Source organism: Globicephala melas, chromosome 7, assembly GCF_963455315.2.
Source record: "Globicephala melas chromosome 7, mGloMel1.2, whole genome shotgun sequence".
NCBI lineage: Eukaryota > Metazoa > Chordata > Mammalia > Artiodactyla > Delphinidae > Globicephala > Globicephala melas.
In genome coordinates, this window is record NC_083320.1 from 15,755,643 (window position 1) to 15,775,931 (window position 20,289).

Consider the following 20,289-nt stretch of genomic DNA (forward strand, 5'->3'; position numbering starts at 1 on the left):
GTTATTTGGGTACTTTCCTGTTTGCTCAGGGGCACAAAAGGCTTTGGCTGTAGACCAGAGAGCTTAGAAAAAAAAGCAAGTCTCTTAATTCTTGGATTTCTCAGTGTGGTTTGTATTTAATAACTAACATTTACTGAACACAGTATCTCTTAGGTGTTTTGCAAGCTTTGATTGTATTGTCTCATTTAATTGATTATATTGTCTCACTTAATCTTGTGAGGGAGCTTTTTTTTTTTTTTTTGTGGTACGTGGGCCTCTCACTGTTGTGGCTTCTTCTGTTGCGGAGCACAGGCTCCGGACGCGCAGGCTCAGCGGCCATGGCTCACGGGCCCAGCCGCTCCGCGGCATGTGGGATCTTCCCGGACCGGGGCACGAACCTGTGTCCCCTGCATCGGCAGGCGGACTCTTAACCACTGCGCCACCAGGGAAGCCCTGAAGGAGTTTTTTATTTCTCCCATTTAGCAGATGAGAAAACAGAGACCCACAGATATTATGCAAATTGTTCAAGATCACAGAGGTAGTGAGGGGTGGGGAAAGGTGGGATTCAACTATTGCCTGGTCTGCACTGCTTCCATGTGAATGAAAAGTATTACCGTATTTCTTAAAATATTAAGTTTTTTTACAACTTTCATTGTTGAGAACAAATTGGTACTTTTTTTACTCGTGAAGAGAAAAATTTATAAAGACCTGTTCTTTTGTGATTCATTACCTTTTATCCCTAGTTATTATGATGTTATATTTTAAATTTTGTTTCAAAAAATCATTTGATATTATATTACTCCAGAATGGATCTAAATATCATGTCCAAAAGCGTGAATATGACTTTGTAGAAGGGCTCTGAAGAGAGACGTACAAGTAGGGAAAGATCCAGGAGCAGATGAAAATGAACCAGGCTGCAGTTCATCAAATGAAATAAAAACTTGGTGCGAGGGAAGGTTCTGCTGTAGTGTGATATTATACAGGCAATTGTAAGCAATTACCCACGCCTGGGAGTAGTTATCCACCAATGTATGTCTCCCGCCCCACTTTCTTACCATGCTAAGTGTGATGTGTAAGGCCAGGTAATGCTGCGTGGGGAGAGTGAAATCACATTGAATTAGAGATCGTAGAATGACATTTAATAGGTAGATAGCTTAGTAAAACTTGTTCTTCCTGCCCTTCTGGCTAAGAAATTGGTGGAACACTCATATTGTCCTCCAGAACATCAAAGGCCAGTTTGTCTCTGTTGCAATTGCTACTCTTTTCAAAACAAAGTTTCTCGTGATAGTAACAACTGAATCATAGATGCCTTCCACCCATTTTAGATGAACATATTCAGTATTCTGCACTTATACAAGCCATTCAGTAGATTATTCCTTGATTGTCTGTTAGGAATTAGACAGACAATATTGGAAGAGTTGGGTAGGACTTCTGAGGGCAAGGGAATGTCTTTCAGTCAAAGATGGGCTAATAACAGTACCCCAGGATCACTGTGCATAGCCAGTTTGGGTACTTAAAATGAAGGTGATTTCAAGGGCATTTTTTTTTCTATTAAAAATAGATGTTTATGAATTTCAAAGCATAAAGAAGGCAAGGGCTGTTTCCCATTTTGCAACTTCAGTATATTTTTCCTTTAGTGCTTCTGTTGGCAGTGTCAGCTGGTTCTAGGAGATGCAGAGGCTGGCAGGGGCAAGATGATAGAAAAATCTGGTTAAGGGCTTCCCTGGTGGCGCAGTGGTTGAGAGTCCGCCTGCCGATGCAGGGGACACGGGTTCGTGCCCCGGTCCGGGAAGATCCCACATGCCTTGGAGCGGCTGGGCCCGTGAGCCATGGCCGCTGAGCCTGCGCGTCCGGAGCCTGTGCTCTGCAGCGGGAGAGGCCACAACAGTGAGAGGCCCGCGTACCGCAAAAAAAAAAAAAGAAAAAAAAAAGAAAATTCTGGTTAAATGGCCAGAGACAGGCAGCTCAGTCTTCAGTAAGCCCTGCTTCCCTCAGGAATAGCCCTCTGGATTTATTTAGCCTAAATTTAAACAACATTTAAATTCCTTCCTTTGGGAAACTCTGAAACCTCCTGTTGAAGGTTTGTTTTTCAGTAAAGATTTGCTTCCCAACTATTTCTCTTCATCTTATATTGTAGTTATAATATATGCTGTATTGTAACTATAAGAATTTTTATTCAACTCCTGGTAGGTTTATTCCATGTCATCAATATTTACTTGTATCATTTTGGAAAAATGGAAATAAAACCCCCAAAACTTTACCCCTAGCCTTTTGGATTTAATGTTTTGAAGGGATTTGTAGTTATGATGTTTCTTCTAATTTATTATCTGAGCAAAGACATTTTTGATTTAAAAAATTGGATTATGGAGGCGTTAGCATGAATGTAGATCAAAAGTAGGTTAAGACTGATCAACTAACCAGGCAGAGCCCACCCACTGGAAAAATCACATTTGGTTTGCTTATCTAAAAGTTACAGCAGGAAGTTGGCACAGAGAGATTGGCAACATGCTCTGATAATGTCAGAAGTGGAAAGCTTCTGAGTTCTTCATAAGGGATCTCACCAGTAGATTTGAAGACAGTAAGTCTGAATGAGTGAAGTCACGTCAGAACTTTTGGAAATTCGACTCTCCTCCCAGCCTAGTACATTAACCTGAAGGTGCACTGCCCATGGGCTGGTCTAGATAAGTGTGGGGAGGAAAAAAAAAAACAACCCATCACCTGAGCCAGGTGTGCCTCATTAATCTGGAGGTTTTATACTATAAAATATGACACAGTGCGTGGTATGGGACAGTGCATTCAGGCAAGAAAACAACCCTAATTTCTCACCCCCAGCCTCCTCAGGCTAACCAGCTTGTTCCAAGCACTTCCCTGAAAACAGTTTCCTTACCCTGATGCCTTTGGGAGTCCCGGTAACAGACGCTTAGACTTGCGCTGAGAAAACACAATTGACGCAGACCTGAAATTGAGTGCTGTCAATGGTTCTGTTATCCCAGGTGGCAATTTCTTAAGTTAAGTAAAACTCTAATTCAATTATGTATCAACATGGGAAAATATTGACTTCCCTTCTTTTCCTGTTGGAAACTTAAGGAGTATTCAATGTTAGTGTTCTGAGGAAGTTCAAATAGCTTTCCTTACAACTGTCTTGCATCATGGTTAGAGATGACCAAACTCTTTTCCAGATAAATGCTTGGGTGATTGGCAAAAGTTTAAGCAGATACCTTGGCAAAGTATCTGTTAAACTGGGCTTTCTTGCTACAGAAGGGAGACATTCCTCTCTCCACTCTTTTAAAAATTTTAGGGCTTCCCTGGTGGCGCAGTGGTTGAGAGTCCGCCTGCCGATGCAGGGGACACGGGTTTGTGCCCCGGTCCGGGAGGATCCCACATGCCTTGGAGCGGCTGGGCCCGTGAGCCATGGCCGCTGAGCCTGCACGTCCGGAGCCTGTGCTCCGCAACAGGAGAGGCCACAACAGTGAGAGGCCCGCATACCGCAAAAAATAAAAATAAAAAAAAGTTTTGTGACTTGAAATTTACATTTAAGTTGTATAATTGTTAACTTTGTTCTATAAGGAAATCAAGTCTCAACTTTTCTTAGACATGCTGGTCTCTTGTATCTCTTCCAACTGGCGTGACCACTTTTCGAAATCATATCCAAGTTTTAAAAGGAGTTGAAACTTTGTCTCCACTCTAAACTTCTCCTAATTTCTCTGCATTTTCACACATGGAGTTTCTACCTCCTGTGAGCAGTTATTTTGGTGACCTTGATTACTCCGTGAGTTCCTAGAGGAGGAGACAGTAAGCTACTGGAGCGCAGGGATCCTATCTTATCCACCCCTTTAGCCCTCTGTTGAAAAGATAGGTGCTTACAGCTGCTGTTGAAAGAAATAATAAACAAACCCACTATTTAAAAGAGCTTCATAGATAAAAGGCTTTCATTTCTTGAAATACTTACCTCTTCAGCATCTATTTCCATGAAGACCAGCACAATGTCTCACACTTTGGAAGGGATGGTAGCATAGCTCCATTTATCCTTCTGGTTAATTTATATGACTTTCCAGGAATTGTGCACATAATGTCCATAGAAATACAAACACATTGATAAGACTATAAAAAACAAGGGTTAGTGTGATAGGTAAGACCAAATTAGGACACGTGTCACGCGGGGGCCAAACAGACTCCTGGATCCTCCCCGCTATGCTGCGGTACATGAAGGTGGGAGGGTGCTTATGGTGATGGCAGGGAGTTCCCGTTGTTCCCATCCCTGCTTAGCCATCCCTTCCCATGGTCACCCCCCGGGCTCGTGGGGGCTCTGCAGGACCATTGAAGGCCCTCGAAGTCCCTCTACTGACCCCTGACATCTAACTCTCCTTTCTTCCCTGACAATACAACCCAGAAGGTGGAGGGCTCTTGTGTCTATTTGCCCTGTCAGTAAGGGGCCTTTAATCTGTTTTAGCATGAAAAATTCATTAAGACTGTACTATTATTTCATCAGTGAAATCCTCAAATTTTAAATTAAATCCATAGGTCTGGTTTAGCAACCGCCGTGCAAGATGGAGGAAGCAGGCTGGGGCCAATCAACTGATGGCTTTCAACCATCTCATTCCGGGGGGATTCCCTCCCACGGCCATGCCGACTCTGCCAACATACCAGCTGTCCGAGACCTCTTACCAGCCCACAGCTATTCCACAAGGTATGGAGGAATGGAGTCGGGGGTTAAGATGCAACGCCCAATCTTGTTCCTTGCCGCTTAATTTATGCAGTGAAATTTTCTGCGGTGTCCTTGTGGCTGTTTGTATGCTCATTACATTACATCAGGTTGTCCTGAAAGTACTGATACCTGTCCCATTTCAGAAACATAGTTTGTCCTGTGACCTGTCTGAACCTCTCTAGATAAACTGTGTTGGAATATAATACTGTTTCAGTATTTTAAAACAAAACAAAACAGCATCCCTAAATAAGCATGCAATTTGCTTTTCCTTTGTTAAAACTTTACATTTATACTCCAGTCTGCCATTAACTGAAGTTCTGTGACGGCTCCTAACTGCAGTAGGAATAGAGGGAAGGTAAGCTTTGATAAAAAGTCCCTCTGTCTTAGTGCATAGAGGTGAATGGGATAAATGATAAAACTAAATTAGTTTGCATTATGAAAGATAGCCTTGCAGGCATTCGAAACTATACTGTGACACTAATGTTCAGGTGCTTTGGAAGTAAATTTGATAAGAAGCTTGAGACTTGCAATTCTTACATGGGTTAATCCTCGTGTTGATGAATAACATTCACTACCAAAATAGGTTTGTTCGCACTGTCGATGTGATTTCTGAATTTCTGTTCTGGGCGAGTGTGCGTTGAAACTATGTAGATAAATTATGTACTTGCACATACGTGCAGAGATGGGGCTGTATTTGTTATGAGTGGTTCTAGACCTGAGTGTCAAGAAGGACAGTTTGAAATTTACATGTGGCTGACCAGGATATACTGCTGATGGCTTGGTGACTGTGAACTTTTGTACTGAACTTTCTCTGCTGGCCTCCAAAGGAGATTTATGGCTGATGACCTTCTTCCTTGCAGCCGTGTCGGATCCCAGCAGCACGGTCCACAGACCTCAGCCGCTTCCTCCAAGCACTGTACACCAAAGCACTATTCCTTCCACCCCGGACAGCAGCTCTGCCTACTGCCTCTCCAGCACCAGGCATGGATTTTCCAGCTATACAGACAGCTTTGTGCCTCCGTCCGGGCCCTCCAACCCCATGAACCCCGCCATTGGCAATGGCCTTTCACCTCAGGTCAGTCCCGTGTTTCCAGACAGACGATTTGCTGTATACCAGAACCAAATAGTCAATTCCCCGAGGCAGTCATATAATGAATTGCCAAATTTAAACCATAATGTATTCTTTATACAAGCCACATGATTTCAGTTTTCTGGTTTCCTTTCTCTCCACCCTTCCTACGGGCTGTATCAAAAGTTGTAGCTTAGACTTAAAATCCAAGTGACTTTTAATGTAATCACAGAGATTGTATGTTATACTTAGCTGTCAAGGCATTCATCTTCTGCACTCCTTGTTCAGGGTTTTGGGTAAGAGGTTCACACACATTTCTTTTTTTAATGGTATTTGGTCAGCTGATAGGGTTGTGAGCAAAAACACTTAATTAGAAAACACCAAAGCTTTTATACAGTATTTGGAGAGGAGGTTCACAAGTTGTGTGGAGAGAGACCCAGCTGATGACTACAGAACTCTAGGATAAATGAGTTATAAACGCACAAATTAGGAGAATTACTGCTCTTTGGGAATATATAGATATTTGAATGTTGTAATTGTTTTTCTAATTTGCATTGAACTATGAGCTTTTCTTGAGAGATTATATTAATAAATTGCCTTGATAATTGCATGTCAGAGGGTTGGTTAAATTTCCTACATGTGGCATCTGTCTGAGGTTGACATTATTAGCAGTTGTTTAAATACAGATCACTTGATTTTATTAGAGAGCACTTGGCCCAGGTGGCGAGGAGAGCTGCCCGCTGAATTTGGAGAAATGTCACGAAGGGGTTGCAATCTATAATTGCAATCGAGAATCTCTTCAGGGCCGAGAGTGAGAGTTTTAACAGCTTTATCTTTTCTTAACCCCCTTTTTCCTCTTGGTGGTTAGAAAAACAGAGAGAAGCTCAGAATGACACAAATGAAAAGTGAAAAGACAATTATACTCAATTACACACTAATCACTGACTATCACTGCTGCCTAAACACCAAGAGGGCATTCTAATAGGCAGAAAATGAGATTTTAATGGCACAAAGGGTGGCCAAAATAACGACTCATATATCTTTGCCTTCTTCGTTTTCTTCAACTCGTGGTCTGCATCTTGGGAGTGGAGTTCCTGGGCTCTGCACAACGGTGATAACTCCGAGCAGCTGAAAAGTTCAAAGCCGTTGGAGTTGAAAAGAATGAATAGCAAAGGCAATGAAATAAACATTTCTGCCTAAAGGCAAAAGTTCATAAATCCTTTTTTGTAACAGTGAATGTAATTAAGTTTCATAGATTCCTATAGCACATCCTGGGATAAAAAATAAGAGGTGGCTTTAAGCCTCAGCTGAAAAATAACAACATGAAAACAATGGACATGCTTCCTACAGGACTTTAATACATTTAATTTCCAAGTGCTTGCCTCTGTGAATGTGATTTTGCATGAAAATCATGGATTTATATTAATAGATTCATCTTTAAATGTCTGGATCTATAGCATAGAAGCTTCTTCCACAGTTTAGAAGTAACACCAGAAGTAGTTATCTCTGCAGTTTTATAAGTCATTTGGGGCCATAGAAGAGCTTTTTATGAACATGATTTAGTTGAAAGTTTGCATAAAAGTAAACTTCAACTCGAACCACTTCTGTAAGGTGAGACCCAGGATTCTTTTGGCATTTCTTAGTGTTCGAGCATAATAAAAATAATGACACGAACATGTATTCTCTAAGTGAAGCTCCTAGTTTCTTGTATTATAGATGTCTGCTCTTGTATGTTATAGGAAGTATAAGTGTATTATACTGTGTTATATAAATGGAGGTACTCGCACTTGACCTTGAAACTGTTAATCCTTGATTTCAAGAAGCCTGGCTGTGATTCCAGAGTTGGCGGTAGGGTGGGAATCATTCCAATATCAAGCCATGGAAAATTCCACAGGCAACTTCTCCTGTATTTCTTTACTATGCTCTTACACATTATGTTAACTCCTCACTTATTAAATTGCAAATATCCGGGACATCTTGCATTTCTACCATATATTTCGTCCTCAACCCACCACTAGGAGCCCATGTTGTCTTAGTTCTCGTAGCATCTCCAGTGAGTTAGAAAAGAAATGAAGAATATGAAGCTCCTCCTTGTTTCCTTAGGCAAAGTTGGAGGAAAAAAGGCTGAGTGAATCAATATCTTGCCAGACATATTTACAGAAAGATGGAATAGGGACATTAGGAGAGTTGGGAATTAAAACAGATTTCTATAGCCTTTCAGATTTACCATTTCTCAGGAATGCCTCTATTTAAGCAAGGTGAGGAGGTGTGCACTACCCTGTTTGTGATTGTTTGGCTTTATTGAAAATATTGTAAAGAAAATTTGAAGAAAAGAGTCCACGTCTAACAGCTGGTTTACCTGTTAACGAAAGAAGAGAGTAAAGAAAGTGTGGTCATGGCTTAGTCTTTTTCCTTGCTATAGAGAAGTGCTTATTAATATACTGGATCATATTACATTAAAAACAGAACTAAACCTGCGACTGCCATTTCTCCTCTTCTCCTCCAACTTTTCCATTTCCTCTGTCTCTATCTGGACGTCTAATATACAGACAAATCAACTGCGGCTCGGAGAGCTTGTGGTCACAGCGCTGAGTGAGAGAGCTGGGGCTGGACAGAGGATTCCCAGCTCCTCCTCTCGAATCTCATTCATGATAGCACCCAGTTGGGTGAAGAGGAGACAGGTTTCATAAAAAATAGAGGTGGGGGTCTTATTCATATTTTAAAATCATTTTATAGAAACTAGTTTTCTAAACTTTGGATTTGGGTTAATTAACACTCTTTTTGCTAATGCACTCTTTACATGCTTTTTAAAAAAATTTTATAAATTTATTTATTTATTTTTGGCTACATTGGGTCTTCGTTGCTGCTCGCGGGCTTTCTCTAGTTGTGGCGAGCAGGGGCTACTCTTGATTGTGGTGCGCAGGCTTCTCATTGCGGTGGCTTCTCTTGCTGCGGAGCAAGGGCTCTAGACACTCGGGCTTCCGTAGTTGTGGTACGTGGGCTCTAGAGCACAGGCTCTGTAGTTGTGGCACACAGGCTTAGTTGCTCCGCGGCATGTGGGATCTTCCCGGACCAGGGCTCGAACCTGTTTTCCCCTGCGTTGGCAGGCAGGTTCTTAACCACTGCGCCACTAGGGAAGCCCTACATGCTTTTTTGCTTTACACATTTTTCTTATCAATCTTTTAACTTCCCCCAATAATAAAAAGTACTTCATGGTTATTGTAGAAAATGGAAAAAAAATTTAAAAAGGTATCTCTAGAGTAGGAAAAAAATTCCCCTGGGGAGTCACTATTAATATTCTTGCATATTGCCTTTCAGCTCTTTTTGGGTCTTATGCTTAAAAAAAATATATATACACACACACACACACACACACACACACATATAATTGAGATAGTATGCATGTTCTATGTTATATAATATGTAACTTTGCATCTTACCTATTCCCTGCCTTTACTCTTCATCATAGGTCTTTACCTACCTATTCACTTAAATTGATTTGGAGCTAAAGTTTTTTGAGTCATTATGATCAATTCATTGTAAATCTCTTTAGTGGATGCTATTTTATTTGTGCATTTTATTTGATTCTTTTCTTAGTGTCATCGAAATTGATGTATTGTTTGCCATTCAGACTTGGAAATCATGAGTTAGAAAGTATGTGAACCATTGTGAAATCGGCTTTCTAGTTTCTTGTCAAAGAATTAATAGACACCATTATGATAAGCAAATTGTTTCTCTGTTGGTGTGAGGGATGTAGTTGATTTTCCTTTGGGGTCTCTAACATATCTGCTCCCTTGAGCAAAGATTCTTTTAAAGCTTGGAATCAGGGACTTCCTTGGTGGTCCAGTGGGCAAGACTCCGTGCTTCACTGCCCGGGCCGCGGGTTCAGGAAACTAAGATCTCTCATGACCTGCGGCCTAAAAAAAAAAAAAAAAAAAAAATGCTTGGAATCAGAGCCATTAGTCAAATGGCGTTTCTTAGATTCCCTCAGTGCTTTTCGCAGAGAAATTCTCAGCTTCGGGAGGGATGGGTGTGAAGCAGTGAATCAGGAAAAGGTTCCACTGTCCAGCTGGTGGGATTAGAGTAGTAGTAGACTGACAGGCATCTATGACATTCCAAATCTCAGAATCCTGACGAAAACTTTTAGAAGCTTTGGTCGTATCCTTCCTCAAGTTGCTAAAAGTGTCTGTGTGTTACTGAATCATTGGAAAAGTGTATCTTGTTCTGAGGGAATCCATAACTGTATCTGGGGAATATTCCCATTTTATTTATGCAAAAGCTGAGGCCAGTGCAACACAGTTTTCCATGGGCTCCAGCACTGATATTCAACTCGATTTTCCTGCAGGAACCGTCAAAAGCCTTCACAGATGGAGGGCTGGGCTTCACACTCCCTCAAAAGCTGGATTTGTCAGGGAACTTGAGATTCTCAGGGATGAGTGGGTTGGGAATAGGCTAATTCCCTTGAAATTTTCTACTGTCTCTGAATTTCTAGGACCATTTGAAGTATATAACCCTTTCAGGAGATGAGGCTTTTATAATGAATGACGAAACACGATCTGAGAAGGAAACCATTCAACTCCCTCTACCCTGCAGTAGCACCCTCTTTTGAAAAGTTGTGTTTTCTTGGTGTGGGAACACCACAGAAAGAGCAAAGGGAAATAGAGATCACGTGTTTCCCCTCCAAACCTAGCTGGTGTGTTCCCAGCACCTTCCTGCATGTGCAGGAGAAAAAAAGGAATGCCGATTTGGAATACGGAGTGCCAAGGAAATACTACCATATTCTCATGCTCAAGACGTGAGACTAATTAACGTTTGGCCCATGTTCTTCTAATTAACTTTCCTTTGCAGGAAACATTACCCTCACTGCTCCCCCCACCTCCAAAACACGCAGAGCCAAACCCCCAAAACAAGGCCAATTAAATGAACACACTTATATCGTTTCAGCACCCCCCTACTCCTACAAACGCCACGGTTTCTGGTGACAGCTTCTAATGATTTCTTGAGTGAAATACAGTATCAGTGGGTTACACTAGGAAGTTATCTAGGAAGCTTTTTTTTATTGTTATGTAGTATACAAAAATGGGCCAAGTTGGCTGCATTTAGGGTTCATCAACCATTGCAAATGATTCTTTGAATGTTTTGGGTTTGGTAAAACCTAAAACACATTTTGCCAAGCACTTTTCCTCCTTAATTTTTCAAACTGTGTATTTTAGGGAAAATTTGATCCATATGGTTTTGATTCATTTACTCTTATATCATTGACATTTTTTTTTTCCTACGGAGCCATTTGATATCCAAGAAGCTTTCTGAGCCTTTCCTACGTTCATTTTAAGCATTTTCCTCCTTAAAAAGAGGAAGTCCTCTTTGTAACCTCAGAGGCTATAAATTTTGAGTACTCTCTCAATTCAGCAATACTTAAAAATACATTTGGTATAAATCTGGATTATTATGAACACATTTTATGTTTAGAACAGATGGGCAGATTTTCGTTTCTGGTTTATGAGTGAAACCAATGATAAAATAAGAAAATCGGCTTAAATTACAAAAAAAAGTTTTGTTATAGACAACTTTTAACTGTTATTAATAAATCCCCACAGTAAGATCTATGCCCAGAGCCCTCATTTCAAATTTTGGCCAGGTTTGTGTAAGATGTAATTGAATAACCAGTACACCTGTCCTATTTCATGGATAATGTACTGAGGAAAGAAAAAATTCTCATAAGATTTGTGTACCAGGCTTAAACACGCTTGAATGTTTGCTCACCACTCAGCACCTCAGGAACAAAGAGTAGGTCTGCAGATCTCATCAAGTTTATCGACCATTCATCTGTTAAGTCTGGTTGAATCATCACAGCTCTGTGGGGATGAGATACTGCCTCTGAAACGGACCCAAGAAAGAGCAGATATATCTTTACACTAAGGAGGTTGTGGTTAATGGTGGAAGACGTCAGGATACACTTTTGTTCTTATTCATATTTTATAAAAGAAAAATTTTAACTCCACCAGCCATCCAGTTACTTTTAAAGAATAATATTAAAATTGAGATTATCAGTGTGTAATGTATGTAAATTGCATATTTGGTGTCAGCTACGCTTATTAGGCAGCTTCTCCATTTCATGCATATATGTATTAGACTGTCGTGGTTCCATTTCAAATCAGATTTCAATTGCTCAGCGCCGTTTCTTTTGACAAACATTTGTTACTCCTGAAACTTACTAGGGAGAAGCATTTAAGCATTAATATGTGTACACAGAACTCAAGACTGCTTTTGATTTTGCTTGTCATTTCCTGGACCACAGTGCTCACAAGTATCTCAAATTCCTTAGCTGCAAGGCAAGATGAAGGATTTTTGTCCATCGAAGGTGTGCGATTTACTACACATCAGTTTGTTATGCGAATGGGGTATAGTCATTCAGAATGGTTGTGATGGGTACTTTTCTGTTTCGTATAGAGAGAATATCCTTTTCACTGTGGTATAGCAATTCCTTGGTCTTCTTTAGTACCGTTGATACACGTAAAAGCAGTAAGATTTACCGTGATGGCGGGGCCAGCTCCTGTTTCAGGAGAGCTCTTTTTCTGGACATTTTGGGCACACATCCAGAAACTGCTGGATGCCAGGCCATTTGTTTTGTCCATTTCACACACAGGTTGCAGATCCTGTGCCCTCAACCTACCTTATCATCGTGAAGAACCAGACAAACAGGTGGCCTGCCACCAACTCATTTCCAAACAAAGGCACTCCCTTCTTACAATTTCCAGAAATTCATCTGTGGAAGAAAAAGGAGTGCTTTTGATTAAAGAGATTGATTGGGTGTCAAACAAAGCTTGGACAGAGAGACATTCTGTGCAAGAGTGGCAGCCTCTCCGAAGATTCAGCCTCTTTCTGTTTCATTTCTAAAGCAACTCATGAGCTCACAGCCAGGGCTGCAGAAGCCTTTTACATGTTTATGAAGGCTCAAGGATGTTTACGATCATAACTAAGCCCATTTCAGCGACACCAGAGTAACCACTGGCCATTTGCATGTTTCCATTCCTCCATATTAGGTTTTCAAGATATTCCGCTTCGTGGTGAAAACATTGTTGCTAATCCATTTGTTGAATCAATGCAGGCTGTAACTGACCTGGTGCCTTTGGTCTTTCTCCGAAGGCTGTGGTTGCTACCCTTAAAGAGCGCGAGGAGAGCCCTGGTTTATGTCAGCTCTAGCCACAGCCTCTCGAGTTAGTTGGAGAATTGTGAGAGAAGCAAGTACCTGGCCAAAATCTCTTTTTAAAAGAAAGGAAGGGAGCAGCAGCCACCAGTGACTGAATCTTACGTCATGTCACTGAAATGAGCCACAAGAAAACCTTTCTTGCTGAAATAAAATTTTTTTGTGAATTCAATTGATTTATGTAGAAATTCCATCAGCTACTTTCTCTTGTACATTGGACAAAAAATGTAACAACCCCAAGGTATTTAGGCCCATTTGAATTCCTTTAGCCATTGAAGAGAAAAAATTGAGTGTGATCGCTTGGTCCATAACTAAGCTACTGGAATAAAAAGGTTTTCTTTTTCGTCAGTAAAACATAGGAAAGCCGTGCTGAATTCTAGTGTGAGGCCAATGGTCTGAATCAACCCTTTATATGTGGTTGGAATGCAATGTAAAGCTTTTAATTTATTACTGCATTTGCAAAATGGCAATATCTATAGAAATCTCAATACTTGCATATTTATTCAATTAGAGGCTGAATGTGTGCTTTGTACTGCAGACACAGAAGACTGGATTCAGTCATTCGTTGTATACTATTTTTTTTTTTTTTTTTTAAAGAATCTGTCTCTGCAAAACAGTCTGGGTTTCATCAGAGGTGTATATTTTTCAATGTATAGTGTCATATTTAAAAATTCCTCTCGACGTTTAGCTAGAGTTCAGTAAACTAGAGTTTCTGAGATTAGTGATTGTATTGTCTCCACTGATCAATGGAAAAGATGGTAAATTGGGAGACCCTTTGAGATAGTGCATTTTGTGGAATCAAAGGGTTGCGTTTCTACCTTGCGGGGAATATTTTGGAGCTGTGAGATGACTGGGCAGGCTGTCCTCAGCACTGAACTAATGAAGGATGCAGGCATTATTTAAAGAAATAACCATCTTTTCCCTCCACAAAATGCTGATGTCTCATTCTGGGTAGCTTGCATTACAAAAGCTAATTAAACAGTTGTCGATTCAAAAAGCCTTTATATCACTTCTCGGCCTTTGGGCTAAGATCAAGTGTAAAAACCCTCTAAAGAGCCGACCCTCTATATATAAGATTCCAAGGGAAAATTTCTAGTTCAGTATGAACCCTTCTGTGACACTTGTAGGCAGAATTTCTTACTTTAGTCTCCATTGATGCTACATTAGTGTGTTTATACCTTGTTAAAATACATACCACACTGTATTATAACATATCCATCCCCCTTTGGACCATGAGCTTCTAGAAGCATGATACTAGGTCATAATCATCTTTGAACACCCAGAAACCAAACAGTGTCTCATAATAAAGGCTTGTTCCCCAAAGTGGGCTCTTTGAAATAGTGGTTTGGGGAAAAAGGATTTTGAGCCAACGATTTGGTAAATATTTCAAATTATATCCCTTTACCTTTCAGAGTGCCAGTGCACATTAGCCTACTAAAGGCTCTGACGAGCCTTGCAGTATAGAAACATGTTTGTTTAACTCAGTGTTCTCTAATTTAACTGGGGATCCCTTTTGTTGAGTATCAGACTACCAAGTTTTGAGGAACATTTCCTAGGAAGTGCTGAATGAAAAAAATGGGTAGAGACCCAACTCATGATTTGTCCATTTCTAGAACTGTTCTTTAATTTTTTTTCACTAGTGAATGTTTCTTCTATTTAATGTCTGATGTTATCTCCTGCTTCAATACATTGTCACCCTCTGCAAGTGACCTTAGCAGGAAAAAGAGTAATTTTAAAGAAGAAGCTATTAACTGCTTAATAATGTTAAGATAGGCAGAAAAAGGGAGGAAAAACAGAGAGAATTCCTGTTTAGTGAACTGTCGGCCGTGTGGGTATAACTCATTGATCTAAGCAGGAGCCCCAAAGTCAAAAGCACTAGATTCCAGTACTTAACAGCCACTCACTAGCTGTGTGTCTTCAGGCAAGTTGCTTAAACTATCTCAGCTTCTGTTTCATCCTCCTGTTAAACTTGGGAGATATTGAAAAAGAGTCACCCTATACAGCTACGCTGAGAAACACAGTACTTAAAAGGATTAAATGCATTTTGATAAAGTGATAATACTGTTTGTTGCAACAGAGCTCTCATTATTGTTTGCTGAAAAATATCACGCAGGCCTCTGACAAAAAGACATACTTTTCTTTGTCCCCGATGAATAAGACAAATGTGGAAGCTGACTACCATCGAAGGAAAAGCAGTTTCTTGGTGGACTGGAGTATTTTAAGGTATTCTACACAGACATTTTAAAGACCTAAGGACACATATTGGTGTCCATTCAGAATGCAGTCATTGTAATGCTACTGGGATATGATACTCCCCAGAAATACAATGTACAAAAATTGGTTTTGTTTGAGTAATTCAGATCACAGTAACATGAGAACCCACTACAATGAAAGGAAGAGGCAACCATCCTTCATTCCATGGGGCTAAGAGTAGAGAGGGGACAGGGTTGTCCTATTGTTTCCTATTCTTATTTTGATTTATTGACATGTAATTTTAAAAAATTATTTATTCATTTATTTTTGGCTACCTTGGGTCTTCGTTGCTGCACACGGGCTTTCTCTAGTTGTGGTGAGCGGGGGGCTACTCTTCGTTGCGGTGTGTGGGCTTCTCACTGCAGTGGCTTCTCTTGTTGCAGAGCACGGGCTCTAGGTGCACGGGCTTCAGCAGTGTGGCGCACAGGCTTCAGTACTGTGGCACACAGGCTTCAGTAGTTGTGGCTCACGGGCTTAGTTGCTCCGCGGCATGTGGGATCTTCCCGGACTAGGGCTCAAACCCACGTCCCCTGCATTGGCAGGCAGATTCTTAATCAGTGTACCACCAGGGAAGCCCCTTGAAATATAATATCGACATGAACTCATTTTTAAAAAATCTACAGTCTAGCTTTTATGATACTAGATACCTCAAAGGCAGGAGAATCTTATGAACGCTATACTTCTCTCTCACCAGCAAAAGAGAAAGGTAGCTAAAACAACAGGTGCAAGGTTTTAGAAAGTAAGGGACAATCTAAGTAATTTTGATTTAACTGATTGGGGAGTATTCCTTTTATCACTAAATTACAAAGACCCTATTTTGTCAAGATCTGTAGGAGCAGATTTAATTTCTGTTAGGTCAAAGAACTATGTATATGGCCTCACTGTGGGTCCTGGATGTTGCCAGCTACTTCAAGTTGCCTGGGAATAGGAGACATAGCCACTGCCCAATTTACGATCAAGAACACAAGTAAGTTTTCAGGTAGAAAAGCACTGCAACATCTTTATTGGTCCAGTGTCCCTGGAGTCAGGAAGGTGGGGAATTAAAGTAGGTAGGACTTTAGCTTACCGGAATAGTAGCGTCTGGTCCTTAGAAGACTGTATTCTCAGATGTTGTCCCATATGTATAGAGCTGTTACACATTTCCATGCATCTTAAATGAAAGCTTATTCTGCCTTAACACAAAACCTGTGAAACAGGGCAGAAAACACTTCCCGAACGGTAAGTTCATTCTCAGACTTTTGCAAGGCTGTGCACTGATTTCCCATAGTTAATAGAAACAACTTTCCTGATATCTACTCATTAAATCAGTATCACTTGATCTTTTCAGTTGGCTCTTTGTCCTAAGGACTTATCTTCCTTCACATGAACAGAAGTGTAGGGAAGTTTCTCTTCTGTAATCTTCAGGCGTTTAGTAGATGGAGTCTTATGACATGGACTTTGGGCAGCCACAGAAACATTTGCCTGTATCACACATGATCTGGAAGAGAGAAGAAATTTCACTGTTGAGCGGGGCAAATTTTTTCCTCCCTCAGTAGGCTGGAATGTCTGCCCTACACACAGTTGTAGTATTGGGTGGAAGGGGAAGTTTTTGGGGAGTGAAGATACAGTGTAGCCCAGCACCCCTATGCTTCAGAGGGGCAGTGTGGAGGTCCTTCTTTCGAAAAGGTAATGTGGACACCTAGGTTATTGAGATTCTGTGTGAATCTCAGACAGACCTGGGCAGTTAAGATTCAGCAAGGTGTGCTTTTAGGAATGGTTATTAGGTGAATCAGCCCTGCATTTTCTTGAATGCAGGCTTAGCTTATGGGCAATTAGAGGTAAAGTTTTAAGCACCATCTCACTGAAGTAGTGGGATGCGCAAGTGTAGAGCTTTTCCCTTTCTGTATTTGGAATCCTAGGTCTCAAGAGGTCAATTAATATTTAGCAAACGTGTCCAGAAGTAGTCATAAAATTAAACCAAGATATATGCTTAATTGTCTACAGTCATGTTTTTGAAATGGTGAAGTCTTTAGAAGGCTGCTGTTGTTTCCTGAAATGAGAAGAGTTAACAGCAGGTAATGTCATTCCTCTCAGAAAGAGTTTGAGACTCTCTGTGTTAAGTGATGAATGAGGGTATCTGACCCACATCTGTTTTACATTAGAATGGAACATTGCCCTGACATCCTTAGGAGCATTTGTCAAGATTCCCTGGACAGAGCTTCTGTAAATTACATGCTGCAAATGTGTCAGGGTCAGATAAGAGGATATCATTAACTCCCCCAAGTTTACTCAGGGCTCTGTCAGTCCATCTTAATATGCTAACAGCCAACAATTTTCCTTGAGCCGTTTTGCTATATTTTTCATTCATAGAAGAAAAAATATGTATGCTACACCCTACCCCCCCAATATCACACATGTTCTTTTCTCATAAATCATATTAATTGTAGACATGGTCACAAAGCATATTAAATGCAGGCATGCGTAAATGAATTAAAACATATGAGAATTTTATTACAGCCCATGGTGGGTCTAACATAGTCAGATACCAACTGTATGAACCATACTTTTTCATTTAGGTGAAATGAGCTTTTTCTTAATGGGCTTTATTTTATTGATAATAGATGGACACGATATGATTGTTCATCATTGTCTAGAAGTAAACTCTGTATGTGTATATGTGTCTCTTGCAAGCCATTTCTCTGCTAATTTTTTTGCCTAGGTTTATATTTTAGTCATCAGTCTCTAAAGAATAGTGCTACCCATTTGACAGCTTAGGTCTATTGAGAAAGAGGTATTCTAAAGAATCAATAAAGTAAAATTCATTCTGTAACTTGTCACAGAGCTGGAGATTAAAGCACATATAACAGAGTTTAACTGAGAAGGTACTCACTGTGATCTTTACAAATGAAACTTGGAAATATACGCACCATATGAACCACACTTGTCTGACACGCATACTTTTGCATCATGTGTGAAACATAGCTACTTTAAAATGTTAGCTAAGGATTAAAGTAAAAAATAAGTGTGTATTTAGCTGGACATTTTACATGCACTGGTTTTCTGTCTGGTTAGGTAAAGGTCAGCCATGCCCTTCCCGTAACTCTGGGTGGGTGAGAAGGTCACCATCCTTACCTTGCTAGAAACTTCTGCCTTCGGGCAACTTCCCTCTTACAGCTTTCAAACAGACAGAGCCAAAAAATCTAATTATTTAGATGCTAATCAACTGCAGGATAATTCCCAAGGCATTTGAATCTGAAGACAACATTTTCAGGGAAATCTCCGCTGTTCAAGTTTAGGGTTAGTTACAGCCTCAAAGATACAGTCACTGATATTTAAGCATAACATAACTCCAGTAGTACCCGTATCGGCAAAAAAACACGTGCATAAACATTTGAATTTTTTGTTTGGTTGTGGGAATAAATTATATCCAAATTTTAAAAGTTTATCATCATTAGCCTTTTGAGAAAAGTGCAGAAGCTATAAAAAAAAACCCCTTTATGTCATACAAAGCTGTAATTCACAGTGGTTTTCTAAAATGCAACTAAATGTGTATTATTAAATGTTAAATCAGAAAAGCATCTGATTACTTAAGAGCAAAAATGTAAATAAAGACATGAACCAGGATTCCTGCTAAGGAAAAAAAGAAGCGCCTAGACGTACACCATAATTTGCTAAATCATTTTAGATTTCTGATAAGCTCTGAGCACTTTCAACTGATGGCAACATCATAACACTTAAGCCAAGACGGATATTTTCCAGACACATTGTTTTCAATGTAAATCTTAGCTTGACTCATAGTTTTTTATCTTTTATATTTAATCTTACAATAGGAAAATTAATTCAAGAGAAATATGGCATGAAGCAATTGTAAAGAGTTAGTTTTTCCTGAACCATATAATCTTCCAATCAAGATATAAACAACTTCTTTGGAATTCTGAAACTTGAGAATGAGCTTAAAAAGATCTTCAACCAAGTCTCTAATAAAGGGAATGACTGAGGAACCAGCAGAAGTCCCAGTTCAAGATTCTAAGGCTTGAATTTGTTTTTAAAGGTTAGCCATAAAACAATTTAGAAACGGTGTCTGGGAAGTGTTTCGGAGGTAACAATTTACTGGTATACTTAATAGATTTTTTTCCAGATGTCTCACCTAAGAGTTGTACTCAACTAAAAGTTAAAAAAAATAAAAAATAAAAAAATCCTCCTCCCACCTCCATTCCCAAGGAGACAGAACAGAGATCTTTATAAAAGGAAAACTTTTCCTGTTCATTGCAGTTCCTGGACTCATCTGACATTTAATAAGAATGTGATTGATGTTCAGTAGACAGAACTGATTAGCCCTGAGTCTATTTCTTTTCCTGTGAAATTGTTTGTGAAAACCAGGCAATTGTGTTTCTCTTACCTCAAATTAAAAAATAAAATAAAATCAGGCAAAAATGCCATCCCTGTAATAGAAATAGCTTATTAATGGCTTATGAGGAAAAGTCCCCCACTTGGCAACCAATGGAGATTTTATTTTAGACTTTGAATTACAAATTGCTGTAGGAAAAGCTTATATGAAAGAGATCCTGACAATATTCTTAAAAAGAAAATATGACTGGAAGACATTCCATGACCATATTGGGGGAGTTCTAAGAAGTCTGTTTACCAACTTTGTGCAGCAGAAAGAAATTTCCATAGCTTCCCTTGAACCACATTAAATAGCAAAATTGCTTTTAAAGAAATGTACATAAAAATGTAATGGGACCCTTCCATAGAGATTTGAGGTTTTAAATTATGTTAGGGGAGAGTAATGCATTTTGTATTGATATAGTTATTTTTCTTCTCCAACACAGATTTCCTTTTTAATTTTTAAATAAGAAGCTGTTACAACGATGTACATTTCTCAAGTTTTCTCAGTGTGAAATATTGAAATAAATTGCGTTAGTTGTCGTTATTCATTAATTTCCATTTCAGAGCAAATGTAGGAAAGTATTAGTGCTCCTTTTCCCATCCTCGTCCAATTCTTGAGAAAGAAGTCATGATTACAATGTGTGACCATCACAGTGGAAAGAAAAACTCGTGGGAGAATATCTGTCTCTAAGCAAGATAACGGGTCTC

General features: G+C 39.8%; 1 protein-coding gene across 3 annotated transcripts in view; it reads left to right on the top strand.

Moving 5' to 3' along the window:
* PAX3 (paired box 3) overlaps positions 1-20,289 on the top strand; it is a 95,936-nt gene that overhangs the window by 70,256 nt on the left and 5,391 nt on the right. For all 3 annotated transcript variants that reach the window (XM_030837538.2, XM_030837377.2, XM_030837461.2), the window contains exons 6-7: positions 4,501-4,666; positions 5,545-5,759. In XM_030837538.2, coding sequence (XP_030693398.1) covers positions 4,501-4,666; positions 5,545-5,759 — 381 coding nt within the window. The remainder of the gene's footprint in view (positions 1-4,500; positions 4,667-5,544; positions 5,760-20,289) is intronic.